We start from the raw sequence: 18,780 nt of genomic DNA on the forward strand, positions 1-18,780 counted from the left end.
ATGGGTCCATTTTGCCGTAAGGTCAATGTGGGGCTGACCCTAGCCCAAGTTGTTAACCCAACCGTGATTGATGTCTCTTGAATCGTTTATGGTATGGGCGGTAGTGTTTCCCGGACACGAGGAGGAGAGTTAGGGAGAGTGAGACTTCTGTTGGAGGAAGTTATCCGTATAGAACTTTTCTTTTTTCTTTCTGTTATTGGAAGGCAAATACCCGTGCCTTGCCATTGATAAATTCGCGCCTTGCTATAGATAAATTTCATCAATAAATTATATATTGAAATAATTAACTAATTGTGATTTTATAATGTGAATGGTGATGAAAAATCCTACCGAGTCATGTGGTCCATGTGACCGTACGATCACTACGGGGCCTTGTCCCAAGATAATCCGATGACGATTGATGTCTCCTGAACCATTTAGGGTATGGGTGGTAGCATTTCCCGAACACGGCGAAGAAAGTAAGAGTGAGACTTCTGTTGGATGAAACTATCGATAGACGACTTTTCTTTTTTCTTTATGTTATTGGAAAGCGAATTCCCGTGCCTTGTCAAAGGTTAACTCACGCCAACCCGCGTCTTGCCATCCATAAATTTTTATTAACAAATTATATAGTGAAATTACGTTTAGATTATATCCGGTTCTAAGCAATCTTAACTTTTTATGTCAAATAATTTATAAATAATCCTGCCAACCTTTTTGGATGGTTCTACTCATTAAACAAAAAACTTGTACTATACGAAGATAAGATGACCTTTGTGAAAGGGTTAATTATCTAAAAAGCACGACTTTACTCTTTTTTTCTTTTTTTAACACGATATTTTGAAAATTACGTACAAAGACATTATCTTTTAATTTAGAGATATTACACTCCCCGTCCTTGAGGTACTGATGAATAACACTCAATTTCATTCTTAAGAAAAATAGACACTCCATCCCGTTCTTAATATAAAAAAAAATTTGACACTCCACTTAATTGATCAAGTTAACCTAATAGAAAAATATATTTTTGTCCTCAATCTTTAATTATTTTATCAATTTCATCATGATTGGTTTCTATGTTTAATATTGTCCTCAAGGCGTGTCATGGTTGGTCTCCATTAGTCTTGTTATATTTTGAGAATAAAAATATTATTATATGAACTAAAGGAAATTATAAAATAAAAAAGAGCACTTGTATGTTTTCTTATTGAGGTTGTCGACACTATTAAGTTCTTCGTTCATCTTGGGTTTGGGGAGGGGGTGGTGGTTATTTATTCGTGATCGCAGTGGCTCCACCCCTAACATCGATATCTAAAACTGGGCCCTCTAAAATAATATTATTTTTTTAAGTTTTAGGGAAACTTTGGTTAAATTTCCATTGAAAAAATTATTAGTACATTTATTCAAGTTTTTGAGAAAAATTCCTTGAACAACATTTTTAATATTTTTTAATTTCTTAAGGAATTTCCATGAAATATAACTTTTATTTTTTTTTCAAGTTTTTTGACAGAATTCCTAATGAAATCCGTTAAAATTTTCAACGAAAAAATTTATTTGGAAATTTTTCTAGAAAGTAGTGAGTGTCTTTCTTTTTTCTTTTGTAGTATGAGGACCTGAGGTTATTAGCTGTTAGAGTGTTTGCTCATAACTTCATTGTCGTGTTCGCGAGTACTGATGCGAAACCACAAGTTTCTTTTTTTATAAGTATTTTAGCAAGCATTATGAATAATAAAATAATCTTTAAAATTAATAAATTAGAAAAAGAACAACAATAAAGAGTAGAAAAATGGACTTTACGGACACCTTGGCAATGTTGCAGAGACGACTAGTTGGCAGTGATTTATGAGGGGTGCGAATGCTAAGGGGTCAGGGTGAAGGGCAGCCACATCCTATCCTAATCACTAATGGCTTTAGAGAATATTATAGTCATCTACTTTGTACATGCTCTTTACAATTATTATCTAATTCTTTGATGTATTTTGAAATAATTTTATCACAAGAAATTTGCATAGTAGTAAGCTTCATTTCTCTAGATCAAGATTTTAGGGCATAATAGTTAGGGATATTGATCTTAAGGAGTGAGGTCTTGTCAAACACCATCATCGGCTCTATAGACTGTTGAAAGCCTTAGTTTTTGTCGATGTGTTGGTCTTTTTCTTTTTCTATTTTCAATAATCTTTTACTCTTGAAAATGTTACACATAAATAGATCTATTGAAATTTCTACCAATGAGGACAAGGACAAACCATATAATATTGACGATAAGAATAAACCAAAAACAAAAAGAATGAAAGCAAAACACGACTAAAAGTTGGGGATCAAAAGAGATTTTTCTTATTAAGTCAACATAGCCAATTGGGTGATGTGTTATTTTTTGTCAAGAATGGGATTGGGTGTCATTTGGCAAAAACTCAAGAGAGGAAAGTGTATTTTACCGTTTAATTTAAATGCGTATCTAATACAACGCCAATATATATACATATAAAGTTGTATCACATGCAATAAATATGGTTAGAAGAGTACATTTGAATATTATATAGGGTCACAAATGTCAATGTCTAAATAACATTTATGGTTAAAATATCATTTATAGGAAAAATAAGTAAAATTCTTGCTTTAAATGCATTAAATAGAAAAAAATAAAAAATTATTTATCAATTATTTTTAGTCATTATTAGTAAAGAAGTATTGTATATTTATTTATATTATGGATTTATGAGAAGTTCTATAATTTTTTATCTATTAAATTTTTTACGATACCGAAATACTATGCACTTTATATATCAAAAAAATACATAGAGTTGAAAAAGTACTATAATATATTTGATATATTTTCCACAAATCTATATCTAAATACATATAGTAAAAGAGAATTGGTACATTTATTGTGCATTAAATATTTTAGTGCAACTAATTAATCAATTTTAATCTTATATTTTAGAAAATGCTTCAAATTAAGGGGTTTTTACCTAAAATGGCCCATGATTTGCTCGTTTTGTCAAATCTATCATATGTTTTTTTTTTGTCAAATCTATCCCACGGTTTACTTTTTGCATCAAATATATCTCGGCGCTATCTTTTCCGTCAACATCTAAAGGCCGTGCTGACGTGGCACGTGGAGAGATAGTGGGCCACACTTGCCACGTAGGCGCCACGTTAGCACGGCCGTTAGATGTCAATGAAAATGATAACGCCGGGATAGATTTGATGCAAAAAGTAAACCGTGGGATAGATTTGACAAAAAAAAAGCATATGATAGATTTGACAAAACGAACAAACCATGGGCCATTTTAGGTAAATGCCCCTCAAATTAAAAGGTCTTATAACTTTTCTACCATGATAATAACTAAAAATCTAAATACATATAGCAAAAGAGAATTGGTACATTTATTGTGCATTAAATATTTTAGTGCAACTAATTAATCAATTTTAATCTTATTTTTTAGAAGTGCTTCAAACTAAAAGATCTTATAACTTTTCTACCATGATAATAACTAAAAAATATTTAAGATAAAATTCCTAAATAAGCTTTTCGCTCTTATATTATAGTATACGTGTATATATATATATATATATATATATAAAACATCGATAATATACTTATGAAGAAGTATTGTATACTATATTTTAATATTTTGATTTTTATGATTTAAAAATAAAAAATCTATTTTCATATTTTTGTACAACGTGAAAATCATTAATATGAGATTTGTGAAAAGATACAATTTATTTATGAAAACAGATTTGATGCAACTTGAAAATATCAATATTCATAAAAGAAATCACATGGTAAAAGAATTAATTACATTTTTCTCACAGTTGTATATTTCATTTGTTATTTGAGTTCTCAAAATATGAATATATATATATATATAACATAAAATCTTTCTAGAATTTGTTAATTCTAATAGTATTTTAACACAAATTTGAGCAAGACAAGCACCATAAAAAATCCAGGCATCGAGGAGGAAAATGTTAGTATACATAAGTGACGGAGAATTGATGCATTTAATGATGTGAGCCAATCAATTCAAAATGTTAGTATAAATTAATTTGAATATATGGATAAACATAAATAATATATAACTAATTATACAGTTAAAAAAATATAGATAATAAAGAATTATTATACTTAATGCTAGTTTCACGGGGCTTATAGAAACGTAGAAAGAGGAAAAATTCACAATTTCTTATCCGTGAAACTAATTGCAAGACCTATTAGAATTTGCTAAATTGTTGACAGAGCGCCCCATGTGTGGTGCCTTTACAAGCATCTGCACCGACTTTGTCCATGAGTCTTCAAGATCAACGATACTAGTGGCTGTAAGCACCTCGTTCTGGTTTGGGCTATGATCATTGTTAGGGGAGCACATCAAATTAGAGAACTGATAAAGCACATGAGGATCATTTGTATGAAAACAGACTATCGAGAATAAACAAATAAGTTCTTGAGTGTTGAGTACTTAATTTTGACTATCCGTGTCTATTTTCAAAATTTACAAATTAATTGGCAATATTTCTTTATCTAGGGACACGTGTGCAAAACGGATTTTGAGAATGTGTCGTTTACTCTCCGGAAACCTTGTTTTAAACCCAATTGCTTATATTTTTCATGAGAAATGCATGATAAATTTTCACAGAGTAAAAACTCTTTGATTCATACATTTTATCCAATAGGACAAGGATTCGAGATGGACAAAACGATATTCTCACATAGCAAAAATATTCGTGGCAGGGTGGTTTCTTCTTGGAAAATGCTTGCTCAACCCAATGATATTTTCTGATAATTTTTCTCCTCTCAAACGTGTTTTAAAATCTTGAAAAGGGTGAAAATGTAATGTTTTTTAAAGTTTGAGGGCAAATATGTTATTTTTGTCCGACCAAACCAATACAGTTCAAATGGTTCGAGTAAGCTCCTACTGAAGTGAAATTTAAGGACAGGGCCGCAGTTATTTCCTGGATCCCTATACGGAGGCGTTGTTACTTACCGCTCCATGTGTTTGGTAACCGCGCCTACATGCCAGCTATCCCAACGGACAAAATCGGATAGCTGGACCCGTTTGGAGTTCTCAAATTGTATAAACTAAATTTCATTTTCATCCCTGAACATTAGATTTTTGCAAACGACCCCTGACTCCCTTATGCCTATAAATGAGATTCATTTTCAGTAAGAGTGGACTTTTGGTAATTCATGTGCTGAAACTCTGCCAAAATAACCCCAGAAATTACTAAATATGCCTAAGTTCTTATATATTCAATAGGACCTAGTGAGCTTGAGTGCGATTTCCACCGATTTCGAGCTCTTGAGATTGAACCGTGCCGAATTAAGATGAGATAAGTGACTTTTCGCCCTTGTCAAGAACCAGATGGAGCTTCTTAGCTCCGATCTTGGTCAATTTGTGCTTAATTAGGATAATTATGTGTAGATTAGATGACTAGGTTGGTAAATTGTGTGATTTAGAGTTTAATTAGGATTATTGAGCAGTATCTTACTTAATTAGGATCAAACTTGGCTAATTAATCTTGATTGTGCTTAGGAAAGACTAATTGCATGATTAATTGGACTTGATTTGGTTTTAGTTGAGTCCTTTTGTGCATAATTAGTTGTAATTGGTTGTAATTAGTCTATGTTTGTGTTAATTAGGCCCTAATCGAGTTAAATCGTGCTTGATTACTCATAATAGCATTCTGATTGTGTAGTGAATTAGTCTAATTTGTAGTCAATTGAGTCTAATTAGGCTTAAATTATGTGTAATTGGACTAATCACGAACTTAGTTATGCGTAATTAGGCACGGATTAGCTTAATTAGGATTAGAAAACAATTGGGCTTTGTAACATTCTAGAATTTTTTTGTATAATAGGCTTAGACGAGTCATTTTGATCATTCGTTGCTTGATTAGGCCTAATTGCGTATAACTAGCTTCGCATTGCTTGTAATATTGCTATTGGATCTATTTAATCTTAATTAGCTCTAAATTGACCTTTGAAGCATGCTGGAAATTTTTTGCTGAATTGATCAGAGTCTTAATTGATGGAATTAAGGGTCGATTGGACCCAATTAGGTGTTAATTATATTAATTATTCATTCCTCGTGTATAATAAGGCCCAATTGTGGCCATTTCTTTCGATGTGTGCTTCAATTGATGTATGGAGATCATGAATGGATGAATGATATGTAGTGCCAAGTGGATTAGGGTCCAATTGAGTCCGATTTCGTTTAATTTGGAGTAATTAGATCAATTTAGGTGAAATTAACATAATTAGTGTTTTGGCTTTAGGAATTGAAATCCAATCGAGTCTAATCAAATATCTTTAGGCTTGATTAACGTGGATAACTACCTTTTTGAGTGCTGGCCAAACTTATGTGTATATAATTGAATCAAAATCGGTCAAACCGTGAAAATTGCATGTTAATTTGTAATAATCATGTATATTTGACTTAATTACTGCTAGTTTCACAGGATTTACGGAAGCGTAAAAAGAACAGAAATTCAAAATTTCCTACCCGTGAAACTAATTCCAAGACCTACTAGAAGAATAAGAGTAAATAAAAGCGTACCTGAAATATTTAAAATTGTCGACCGAGCGTCCCACGCGTGACGCCTCTACTGGAATCCACACCGACTTTGTCGACGAGTCTTCGAGATCGGCGGTGCTAGCGGCCAACACTCGAAAGAAACACCGATGCGACACCCGAAATTTTCAGACTAATGGACCTAATTTGAATTGAACAATTCAATTCAAATTATTTATATTAATATAAAGCATACACACATGTATATACGTATATGCTTATGCATGCATACATATATCACATATATATATCCACACACTGTCACATATATATTAAATCCTTTGAGCTATATATATCTATATATATATAGCTTGGGGGGAGCTTTTCAAGTCCCCTGACCGGTGTGGGATAAGGGAAATTGAGAATTCCAAATTGCCATGTGTCCTCACATGAATCGTGCATCAATTGGGTCCATTTAATCTAATAAATCGAGTCTAATTAATCGACAAATTTAATCTCATTAAATATCCGATTAATCAATCGCACCATAAATCATCTAATCTCTATTAGACGATTTTATTGTTTCAAAATATCCCGTCGATTTAGTCGTCGTGTGTGACCCTGTAGGTTCCCAATTACGTTGATAGTAATATCGAAATCTCTATTTCAATATTACAAACAGTGAGCGGCATCTAGCAATGTATCACTGTTACTCAAGTAATCGGAAAGTCAATTTCTCGACGAACCTCGTGACCTATATTACCGTGTAATATAATCCATTGTCCTCTATATCTCTATTGAGCCCAAGGCATGGTCGATGACATCCTTGTATGGCTCAATATCTCTCTTTCTTGGTTTACCGGGTAAGTCTATCAGAACAAATGAGCTCGATATCGTTATATCGACTCATTTGGGTATGCATACACTTTTAGACTTAACCACCAAGTGGCCGTGAGATATCGCTCCCGTTTCGTAGGAGGGACAAATTCTATCTTGATCACTCACATTCCTCTCCATGCTCTGTGGTATACCCAATAACTGTCTTTATAACCAGCCTGTTACAGTGGCGTTTGACAATATCAAAGTATATGACATTACATGTAGGAATCTATGGTGACCTCAAGTCAAAGGACCATTACACTATAGTCACTTTGAGATATGCTAATGACAGTCACGTAACAACCCATGTAGCAATCTCATGGCGGATCAGTCCTATACACATTACTCTTAATGTATACATGTGGTGTGATTTGATATCTCCATATCCATGACCTATGAAATTTGGTCATCAATCAACACTTACACTAGTCTAACCGTATTATCGTTGTCCTAATTAACGATAATACTTTGACTATGGACATTTAGGAATAATGTTCAGTAATTATAGGATCTCACAATCAAGTCACACTTGATGCCTATTGAACCTACTATTCCAAGGACATTATTGTGTAAAATCATATTTAGCGCAATCTACACAATAACAGATATGCCTCGTAATATAATGAAATACATGTCATATTACAGAACTGATGATAGATTGCATCTAGGGCATACACCAATTCCCAACAATTACATGGGCTTAGGGGTAGTTAGATACAATTAGGACATCTTAGACTCTTAGGAAGGCCTTCGCGACCTTGAGGGCAGGCCATTAGCACCCGGGGTTCCTTAAACCGGATTAAAGCCAATCACTTGGTTTAATCGGATTAATAATTGGATTTCTTGTGTGAAAATAAATAATCATGTACATTGACATGTGCAACGAGGATTAAGGCTAATCAACCCACTAATTGAGTCTTAGAATTCAAATTGTAGGACAAATTGACCTTGAGGAATTATGAGCACTTTTTTTTAAAAAAAAATTTGGGGATTAATTGGCTAATTCAGGTAAACATGACCATGTGAATAAAATCGGAAAACGTTGAATAAAATAAGTAGACATAGAAAATTAACTCAATTTTTCTAGGTTAAAGGCCGTAAGCCCATTTTTCTCTTTTGGGCCTTAGACCCATTTTAGGCTCACTCGACCCATTATGTGAATGTTGGCCTGAATATATGGCCAATGTATGATTGACCTGAAGGTATGACCCTTTTTCATTCTTTTTTGGCCCAAAGCGTGGCCGATTTTGAGTCGATCTGTATAATTATATAAGCACGTGTATCGTGCAGAGTCTGTAATTTATTTTTTAATTACCTTGTACATTGAGGAATGTAGACCAAACCCTAAGATTAAAACTCGACTTTAATAAATAAAAAGTGTTAGAACTATTAGGAGTCCAAGAGGATACCAAAAAGACGAGTGATTGGCTTGCGGGCCTCTAATTTCGTAACAAAGCCCTCAGACTCATTTTTCTAGTTAAATCGACCGAGTCAAATTTAAATCCTTAGGCGGTTAGTATCATGACCTCACATTTGACTTTAGGTTGTTCATAAGTTAAATTAAACGGTGTAGTGGCGATTCTAATCCCGAATTTAGTCCAGGCCACTTGTACTAATTGAGCACCCCGAAGTCGGTGGCGGAAGCCTAAAAATCATTCCCGCACGACTACGGCTGACGTTCGAAGCAAACACCAGCGACTCACACGACTAATAGACTAATGGACCTAATCGAATCGGACTTTCCGATCCGAATATTCATACACATACACACATGCGTCCATATACGCACACACATAAACGCTCATATACATTTATCACTTGCATCATATTCCCTTCAAAACCCCTTTCCGCCCCCACCGCTTTTATATACATATATACATGCAATGGGGTTGCAATTTGCATAGACATGCCACGTGTTAAACAACATGGGCGTCCATGACAAATGGCCTTGCATGTTGCTTTTTGTGGGTCTTCATCAAAATGTCCATCAACATGCATCTCAGTCTCTCCCTCCTTTTTTTTCCTTTTTTTTTCCGTGGATCTCTCTCAATCCCCTCAGTCAAAGATATATGTCGACTCTCATGATCATTTTATTTTTAATATTTATGTTTTTTATCATAATTTAAATAAATTTTATTAATTTTTATTATTAAGCTTATAAATTTTTTCGATTTTAAGGAAGATTCATTAAAATATAAATCATAATAACTAATAAAGATGCATGAATAATCCCATTGAATATCGAATGTATGACATCCTGATTGCCTGACGAGGGGATTTGCGTTACACCCTTTTTCAATAGGTAAGCCTATGAATATGATTGAGCATATGAGACAAGGAGATAAAAAATCACAGTAATCTTTCTCATAAAATTAATAAAACCCACACTTAGTATAGGAATGGGTTTATTTTAATATAAATAATATTTGAAAGGAAAAATTATGACAAATGGTAGCTAGACATGTTATGTTAAAATTGCCTCAGAGTTATATCAATTCTATCCGAAAGCACAATGACCTATTAATATGGCCATTTCATTGTGATGACTTGTGAAAATTACAATATCCTTTCATAAGAACGAATTCTACGTGGCAAAGAAGAGTACAAGGAAAAAACATACCGATTGGTGTTATTGACAAAAAGTAAGAAGTCAAGCTCACTGAACCGATCGACATCTCCTAAACAAACAAGTAAAATCATATATGTATGTTGAGAGCGTTAATCCCGCGTTGGAAAATAAAGTAGCAAACAATGAGTTTATACATAGTTTGGATTCCACTACTGATAATATAAACCAAATAAATGCGAAACTCATGAATAAACCCATAAATTTATGATCACGGAGTATAAATTTATGTTTCCTTTCGGTTGTAAAGGAGATCTATGAGTTCAATATAAGAAAGAGTAAATTACATTCCCCTCCTTGAGGTATTACTAAATGACACTCCACCCAATTTTTGACAGAAAAATGACACTTCACCCTGTTGTTGGTAAGAAATTGAAACTCCACCCCATTGGCTATGTTGAATTAATATAAAAAATTCTTTTGGCCCTAATTCTTTAATTTTTTTTCAATTTTATCATATTTCGTTCTTTTGCTCAATATTGTCTTCAATAGGTCACGGTTAGTCTACTTTGATTATCCTATTTGACTTTCCTTTAAATCTATTGACATGAAAATTGTTCCCAAACAAAAAATAATTTTAAAATTAAATAAAATTAAAAGTATGAAAAAAAATTCAAGTATTTTAACGAGGTCTATGATGACTATTAAGCCCTTTAATTATTTGGGACGAGGTATAACTTTAGGAGGCCCCTCTCTTAACATTGATATCCAAAATTAAGACCTCCAAAATATTTTTTAAGGATAGGGGTCTCTTGCAGCAACAATATTACCTAGGGTTATGACTGCCAAAGTATTGCATACAACTTGCACAAGGTGATGGTGGCTTCTTTTGGCACCACAAGTTTTCTATATAATTTGCTAATATGGAATTTAAGTTTTCTATATAATTTGCTAATATGGAATTTTTTTCAAAATAATAACATAAGTTTTAAAAATTAATAAATAAATAAATGAATGACAATAAGGTGCAAAGGAGGGGATGGTGCGAGCTAGCATCTTGGCAAAATAGCAAGAAAACGTAGCTGGCAATGATCACTTGGAAAGGGTGTGCGAAAGGATACAAGCATTCACCAGTTGAATAGTCTCCTATCTAGACCATCGAGGGTCTTTGGAAAAACTCTTTACATCTATTATTACAAAAGTATTCTATTCACAAAAATATTGCATGGTTATAGGCATCTCTCGAGATAAAGATATCAAAAGTAGGAGTTTAAGATATCATAGAAAGCATCAATTATTGTTGGGGAGTTACTTTTTAAAATTTTAGAAAAAGATATTATTCGTAAAAATATTGTAAATCAATAGATCAATTCTAATTTAAACAATAAATCAAGGTGAAAAAACCACGTAATATCAAGAATAAGATCAAACAATAAAAAATTAGGATGAAATTGAAAAGCATTCAAAAGATGAGACCAAAAAAGATATTCCTATTGAGTCAAGAGGGTTAATGGGGTGGAATGTTGATATTTTCTAAGAATGGAGTTCAATGTCATTAAATAAAACCTTATGGGAGGGGAGTGTATTTTATCTTATAAGAAAACATAAACCTAGATAAAAGGGCATAAGTTGTCCTACTTGCCGAATGCCGAGAATTGAACCTCAAAACCTTTTTGGTACTATGCGTTTTTTCTGAGTAGGATAAATTGCACTGGTGGTCCAAAATGTTTTACAAATGTTTCATTATGGTCCAAAAATTTTTTTTCGCTACATGATGGTATAAAATGTTTCAAAGTTGTTTCATGATGGTACAAACCGTCAATTGGCCCTGACGCCGTTAACATTTTGCTGACGTGGTACGTCCTATGTGTCACTTTTGTTACGTGAAACCAATCATAGTGCGCCACGTCATTTAAGAGAAAATAAAATTTTAAAAAATCCAAAAAAATACAAAAAATAATTAAAAAATACAAAAAAGAGTAAAATTTTCAAAAAAAAATTAAAATTTTGAAAATTATTTTTAAAAAATATAATTTTTTTTATTTTTTTAAAATATAAAAAAATAATAAAAAATACAAAAAAAGAGTAAAGATTTAGAAAAAATAAAATATTATTTTAAAATTTTGAAAATTTTAAAATTATTTTTTAAAAAATTTAAATTATTTTTAATTTTATTTTTATTTTTAAAAATAATTTTATAAAAAATTAAAAATTAAAAATTAAAATTATTTTAAATTTAATATTAAAAATATTTTAAATTTAAATTTTAAATTTTAAATTTTAAATTTTAAATTAAAAGTTTAAAATTATTTTTAAAAGTTTTTAAAATTTAAAATTATTTTTAAAATTTTAAAATTTTTCGGCCACTTCAGCAAAGAGGTGACACGTAGTAGCCACGTCAGCGTCGGCTTGATGGCGTCAAGATCGAGTTAACGGTTTGTACCATCATGAAACAATTTTGAAACATTTTGTACCATCATATAGCGAAAAAAACTTTTTGGACCATAATGAAACATTTGTAAAATATTTTGGACAACCAGTACAATTTACCCTTTCTGAGTATAGACCTATCATTTATGTAAGAAAACACAAGGTCATAACATAACATATATAATCAAAGAGATAAATCAGTCCAGTTTCTGTGGGCTAGGCACTTAAAATGAGGAAGCCATGCATCTGACCAAATCTTTCTAAAAAAAAATTCTTTCTAGAAAATTGCGTGAGTTAAAGCAGGTAGAAGTAGAACAGAGCAAGGCCCCTCATCAACAGAAATAGGACATGGAAAGTCAACCCTTGTTGACGAGCAAAGTATACCAAGAAAAACACCATGTTTTACTATACACAATTTATTTTTTTATGGATTATAAGGGTTTAAAATAGTGATTAATAATCTAACCATCTTTTGGGAATAAAATTATCTTTAGAAATGCTTTGGTCTGACCCCTTTTTTTTTAAATAGAGATGTCAATAATCCTAGTAAAAAAGTAGAGAAAGAAGAATTAGACTGCATAAAAGTTTCAACTTGCTAGAGTTGAGCTAAAAATATTTGTCACTGTTCGGCATTTTCATACTCGCTTTTGACATAAAGTTGAAAAGAGAGAGAGAGAAGTGACAAAAAAGAACATTAAACACAAATATATTGTCACTTAAATAAGCATTTTGCCACGCAACTTATAATTTGCAACTGGGCATAGTTAACCTCGATTTGTGCTGAGGCTGGGTAGAAAAACTTACCAAGTTGATCTCTGATCGTACTGCGAGCGACGTAGTATCTGTGAAAAAAGAGACATAACTGAACGTATAAGAACCAATTAATTGTGAAAAGATACTAGAGTAATTTTTTGTGTAGGCCTCCTGTAAAATAATTCCACTAAAACAATGGAGGGCAAAAGCTTCCTCAAAGCATGACTAAATAAATCTGAGAAATGGTGGCGCTATTGCTAAGCCATAAGCAATTTGGTCAAAAATATGATTACATTGTTGCGATTAAAATTTTCATTTCTATGTTATAATTTATAAGCTATTTTAAATGCTTGTCAAAATTATTTAGAAAAATACTGTGTAATACGCCAGAACTCTATTTTTATAATTCTCAATCAATGTTTTAAAATTTTTATATTTTATTTTCAACAAAAATTGTAACATTTAATATTATATTAAAATTGCAATTAAATGCTATAAATTTTAAAATAAAATGTTAATTAAATTCACGAATGTACTAAAGATTTTTTAAGAACTAATTAAAAAATTACATAAATTAAATAATTTCTTATATCCACGCAGCGCATGTACTTGTACCTAGTTTATTTTAAATTATGGGATGAATTTTATGCGTACCGATCCTTAGACATGGTTTCTGAATGGCTGCATGACTTGCTTCGTCCCTTTCACTTCCAAAGGAGAATCCACAAAAGCGTGGCATTTAAATCTGAGAAATGGTGGTGCTATTGCTAAGCCATAAGCAATTTGGTCAAAAATACATTAGGGACAAACCTGAACATATAATAGATCATATCAAGCAGGGGAAGAGATGAAAATGGAAGATCTCTAATGAATATGGTTGTAAAAACTGAGGGTATTAAAAGAGAATAAAAAAGGATAAAAGATAATGGAGTATTTCATGGCGGTAGGGCAGGAAAGAAAGAGAGAGTTTGGAAGCGATTGGCTTCTTGCAGTTATACTTTTTTCTCCAAATAGTGTAACTATTAAAATAGGATAAATTGCACTGATGATTCAAAATATTTTAATGTTTCGTTATGGTTCAAAATTTTTTTTTCGTTATATGATGGTACAAAATGTTTCAAAGTTATTTCATGATGGTACAAACCGTCAACTCGAGCTTGACGCCGTCAAGCCGATGCTGACGTGGCTACTACGTGTCACCTCCTTGCTGATGTGGCCGAAAAATTTTAAAAAATTTTAAAAATAATTTTAAATTTTAAAAAATTTTAAAAATAATTTAAAACTTTTAATTTAAAATTAAAATTTAAAATTTAAAATAATTTTAATATTAAATATTAATTTTTTTATAATTTTTTTTTTAAATTTAAAAATATTTAAAAAATTTTAAGAAAATTTTAAAAAATTTTAAAAATAATTTTCAAACTTTTCAAAATTTTAAAATTAATTTTTTATTTTTTTCTAAATTTTTACTCTTTTTTGTATTTTTTTTTATTTTTTATATTTTTAAAAAAATTAAAATTTTTTATATTTTTAAAAAATAATTTTCAAAATTTTCAAAATTTTAAAATATTTTTTTTATTTTTTTTGAAATTTTTTACTCTTTTTTTGTATTTTTTAATTATTTTTTTTGTATTTTTTTGGACTTTTTAAAATTTTATTTCTCTTAAATGACGTGGTGCACTATAATTGGTTTCACGTAACAAATGTGACACATAGGACGCGCCACGTCAGCAAAATGTTAACGGCGTCAGGGCCAATTGACGGTTTGTACCATCATGAAATAACTTTGAAATATTTTGTACCATCATATAACGAAAAAAACTTTTTGGACCATAATGAAATATTTGTAAAATATTTTGGACCACCGGTGCAATTTACCCATTAAAATAAGGTGTCTATAGTAGTGAGCGGAAAGGTTCGGCACTTGATAGTTTTTTTTCCCCCTCCATAAGATGTTCATCTCTTATAGGTGGCTGTTGGAGGAAAAGTAATTAGGTGGCCATTTGGCCAAATATTGGTGCACGAATTTTTCTATACATAGAGATTAACAAATGAATCTTTTTGTAAGCAACAAAAATAGCTAATGAACTTTTTCTACAAAATATCCTCGCAATATATAATTTGACCAGATTAATAGCATAATCTATAAGTGCAATGAAGCAAGGACTTTTCTAATTAATAATTGTGCACATTTTTCTAATTGGTTAATTTAAGCACTGACTATTAAAAAAAACGTGTAATTGTCTCAAAATATAAATTTATCCTCATTAATGTTGCGTACAACCAGTGTGGCATATGGTATATAAAAAAATCGTGAAAGTGCATTTCTAGTGGTAGCCGCCATCGCGAATCATTTTTAATTAAAACGGTTTTGATTATTAAAATATATTTTTTTTTCATAGAACTTTGAGATCACATGTAAGGCAGTATCATTGGTTTGAATGATTAAAGTGGAAGGGTCCTTCTACTTGCACAATTAAATATGACTACCTTTTACGAGTATAATACCAAGAGCGATTTCGACAAATTATGAAAGCGAAGCAGTATGTAAGAGCAGTTGAAATGATAATGGTGGAAGAGAGATTTTAGATGGGTCAAGATTTTAGTTGTGAGGGAGGGCATAAATGAAATTCAATAAAGAAAATAGAATCTAGTACATATGTATACGAAGTTTAGATTTTCATTTTCCTATTATATTTGAAGAGAGGATATATTGTTAGAAACATGTGTTTAAAATGAGGCAATTGGTGTAAATAGTTCAGTCAAAGTAGAAAAGTACGAGCGGTTATATTTTAGAGTATTAAAATTGAGTAACAAAGGAGAGATGTGTAAATGCAGGCGCCGGAGAGCTTAAAAGGTATTTTGGGAAAGTAAATGTGGAGAAATATAATTGTGAGAAAATGTATGTGAGATTATGTTTTAGAGTATTACAATTGAGTGACAAAAGATGGATGCAAATGAATGCGCTGAAAAGTTTAAAGGTATATGAAAACAAACGTAGAGAAACACAACTATGAGCTTCACACTTTTATATATGTAATAGATAATAAATATTTATTTTTTTCTTTTCTATATTTCTATTTTTCTGACCAGCTCTTTTCATTTATTGTTCTCATCCTCAAACTTCTATTTCCTTTCATGAATCACCCTATTCGCAAAGGGTGATTCGCAAATAATTAGAAAAATATTATTGAAGTGTGAACAATATGCAGATATAAAATTCTAAGTACATAGAGAAAATATAAAAATAAAAGAGTTGTCCACGCCATATTCCACCAAAAAAAAAGAGAATATATAAAGAAATATTGCAAATTAACTTTATGTAGAACTCCGCGCATAGTGCAGGCCAACATTCTAGTTTATTTTTCCAGCAAAAAAAAAGAAAACATTCTAGTTTATATAAAATAAAATAATTAAAATAGGTTCGTAGACGCATGGTGTTTTGCTTGGGGGGAAAGCCGATCCGCTGTCAGTTTTTTGATAAATAAATAATAATCTGCTATCAGGTTGTGGTTGTGAGTTCGATTCCTTGCAGTCTCATTCTCATTATTCAATCTTTCTTTTAAATTTTTATTAATAACTAATGCAATTAGCTGGCGAGATACTTTTAGAGCTTCTTGAACAGCACGTTATGACTTTGCACGCAGTCACGAGGACATTAGAGTACCTGACTACATCATCCACATATTATATATATACTTGCAACCCTAGTATAGCGGCCGCATCAAACATATCCTGTCGGGATCGCCGAATCACAGTTGCGGTACTCCCTCTCTTCCTTCCTTCCATCCTGGAGATTCATGCATTCATCCGACCTTTTATCATTTTTTCTATCGATCTATCTATCTGTCTGTATAGACTCGGTATATTTCAATTATGCGATCTGATTAATCTTCAGAAAATGAAGGTTTCTCCTATTTTTCTCTTTTTTTTTGTTCCCTTTTTCTTTTTGTGGGAACTTTATCAATTCTGATAAAAGATGTTGTCGGATCCATTAGACTGATCAAATATCCAATCAATAAGTGATGAGGAGCTGACTTGCTAATTATATATATATATATGTGTGTGTGTATTATGTTGAACTAGATCTGAGCCGAACCTCATATTGACGTTTGCTGTTTCGGATCTGTACGGCTGAAGAGATTCGAAGAAGGAGACTAGCTAGATTAAGACTGATCATACATGGCAGGCCCACATGGAGATGGCAACCAAAATGAAGGTAATTTTATATAACGCATGTCTTTTCCTTATGCGCGCGTGTGTGTAAGAAAATGCAAATTCTTTTTGATTGATTTAATAAATTGAGGGATGTGCAAGGCGAAATCATGTATATACTACATTGCGCTGCGTTTAGTATGGAATTGGAGCAATCAATCATGTCAATGGCGATGACCTGGCATCCTCTTATCTGACTCTGTTTGGTATAGCTTTTGGTTCAGGCCAACCCATGCCCTGGATGGCTTGGTTAGAAAGGAAAGCTCAGGCCAACCCACGCACTGAATGGTTGAAGGCAATCGAACCCACTATCAAAGCGATTGCAAGGTGCCAGCTTTCTAGTTTAGTGTTTTCTGTAGCTAGCTAGCTAGCTGTTTCTCAATTTCGAATCTTTATATAAATTAATTAAGGATCATCATCGGCGTTCTCAATCTCACCCTTTTCTTCTCATCAGTGCCGCTGGCTTCTCTCATCAGGGGACGGTTCAGCGGTGGAGCAGCAGCAGACGAGTGACTGCCCCCGGTCCCTCCTAACACCTTCCTATAGCTAATAATTATGTGTGTGTGTAAGAAAATGAAATTCTTTTTTATTGATTTAATAAATTGAGGGATGTGCAAGGCGAAATCATGGATACACTATATTGCAACAGCGTTCAGTATGGAACTGGAGCAATTAATCATGTCCGTGGTGTTGACCTGGCGTCTTCTTATCTGACTCTGTTTGGTAACGCTTTTGCTTCAGGCCACCCCATGCCATTGTGGGATTGGTTAGAAAAGAAAGCTCATGCCCTGATCTCCGTTGGCGGGGCTGATCTTGAAGCTGTATGGTTGAAGGCAATCGAACCCACTATCAAAGAGATTGCAAGGTGCCAGCTTTCTAGTTGATGTAATGAAATGTAATGTAGTTTATGTATTTAATGAACTGGAAATTTTGTTGAGGATGATATGGCACTTTATCAAATTTTTAATGCTGTAAGTGGAGTATGCTAGGCAGAAGATGAAATTAAAGTTTTATCTGTACTAGGGGAAAAGAACCCGCGCTTCGCCGAGGGTGATTCTTACTCTAATAATCAAAATCAAGAGAATCTAATGACATTTTGTGATTTTACCAAACTAAGAAGGAAGCGCTCTAAAATGAAAATGGTTTGGTTAAGATAAAATAAACTCAAGTTACTTAAATAAACGTTAAAGTTCGACATGACAAAAGACTAAAAACATTTTGTTAAACAATTCATTTGTTTTACCCGTGCACGACAAGCTGTAATGCAAATGCTCCGCGAGTCCATATTTTCTTAAGTTTGGACCTTGATATTGCTCTTTTATTATAGTTTCTACCTATTTTAGGAAGAAAAGTATTTAGTTAAGTGATTTATCTTCAAACAAGACACATACCCGCACTATGTGTGCCTCATGCGATTTTTTTTTTCTTATTTTAAATTTTTGT

General features: G+C 32.2%; 1 protein-coding gene across 13 annotated transcripts; it reads left to right on the forward strand.

The window, feature by feature from the left end:
* Positions 1–16,727: 16,727 nt before the first annotated feature.
* On the forward strand, positions 16,728–18,403 carry LOC116210048. Of its 13 annotated transcripts, none has more exons than XM_031543844.1 (5): positions 16,728–16,885; positions 17,209–17,341; positions 17,562–17,664; positions 17,792–17,859; positions 18,079–18,403. In XM_031543844.1, the coding sequence occupies exons 2-5, from the start codon at positions 17,305–17,307 to the stop codon at positions 18,219–18,221; spliced, it is 351 nt and encodes a 116-aa protein (XP_031399704.1). In that variant the 5' UTR covers positions 16,728–16,885; positions 17,209–17,304; the 3' UTR covers positions 18,222–18,403. The 13 variants fall into 13 exon arrangements, 4 of the variants coding, with proteins under 4 accessions (XP_031399704.1, XP_031399702.1, XP_031399706.1 ...); XR_004157402.1 differs by having other exon boundaries at positions 16,729–16,885; positions 17,550–17,664; positions 17,792–17,902; positions 17,987–18,403; XR_004157404.1 differs by having other exon boundaries at positions 16,729–16,885; positions 17,550–17,664; positions 17,792–17,902.
* Positions 18,404–18,780: the final 377 nt, after the last annotated feature.

The sequence above is a fragment of the Punica granatum genome, chromosome 6 (genome assembly GCF_007655135.1).
Source record: "Punica granatum isolate Tunisia-2019 chromosome 6, ASM765513v2, whole genome shotgun sequence".
Taxonomy (NCBI): Eukaryota; Viridiplantae; Streptophyta; class Magnoliopsida; order Myrtales; family Lythraceae; genus Punica; species Punica granatum.

Excerpts from the sequence above, each read along its gene's own strand:
- LOC116210048 (XM_031543842.1), top strand. The coding sequence starts at position 17,305 with ATGGCAGGCCCACATGGAGATGGCAACCAAAATGAAG. Across the intron at positions 17,342-17,549 it reads AGATGGCAACCAAAATGAAG|CTTTTGGTTCAGGCCAACCC; the intron begins GTAATTTTATAT and ends TGTTTGGTATAG. Across the intron at positions 17,665-17,791 it reads ACTATCAAAGCGATTGCAAG|TGCCGCTGGCTTCTCTCATC; the intron begins GTGCCAGCTTTC and ends TCTTCTCATCAG.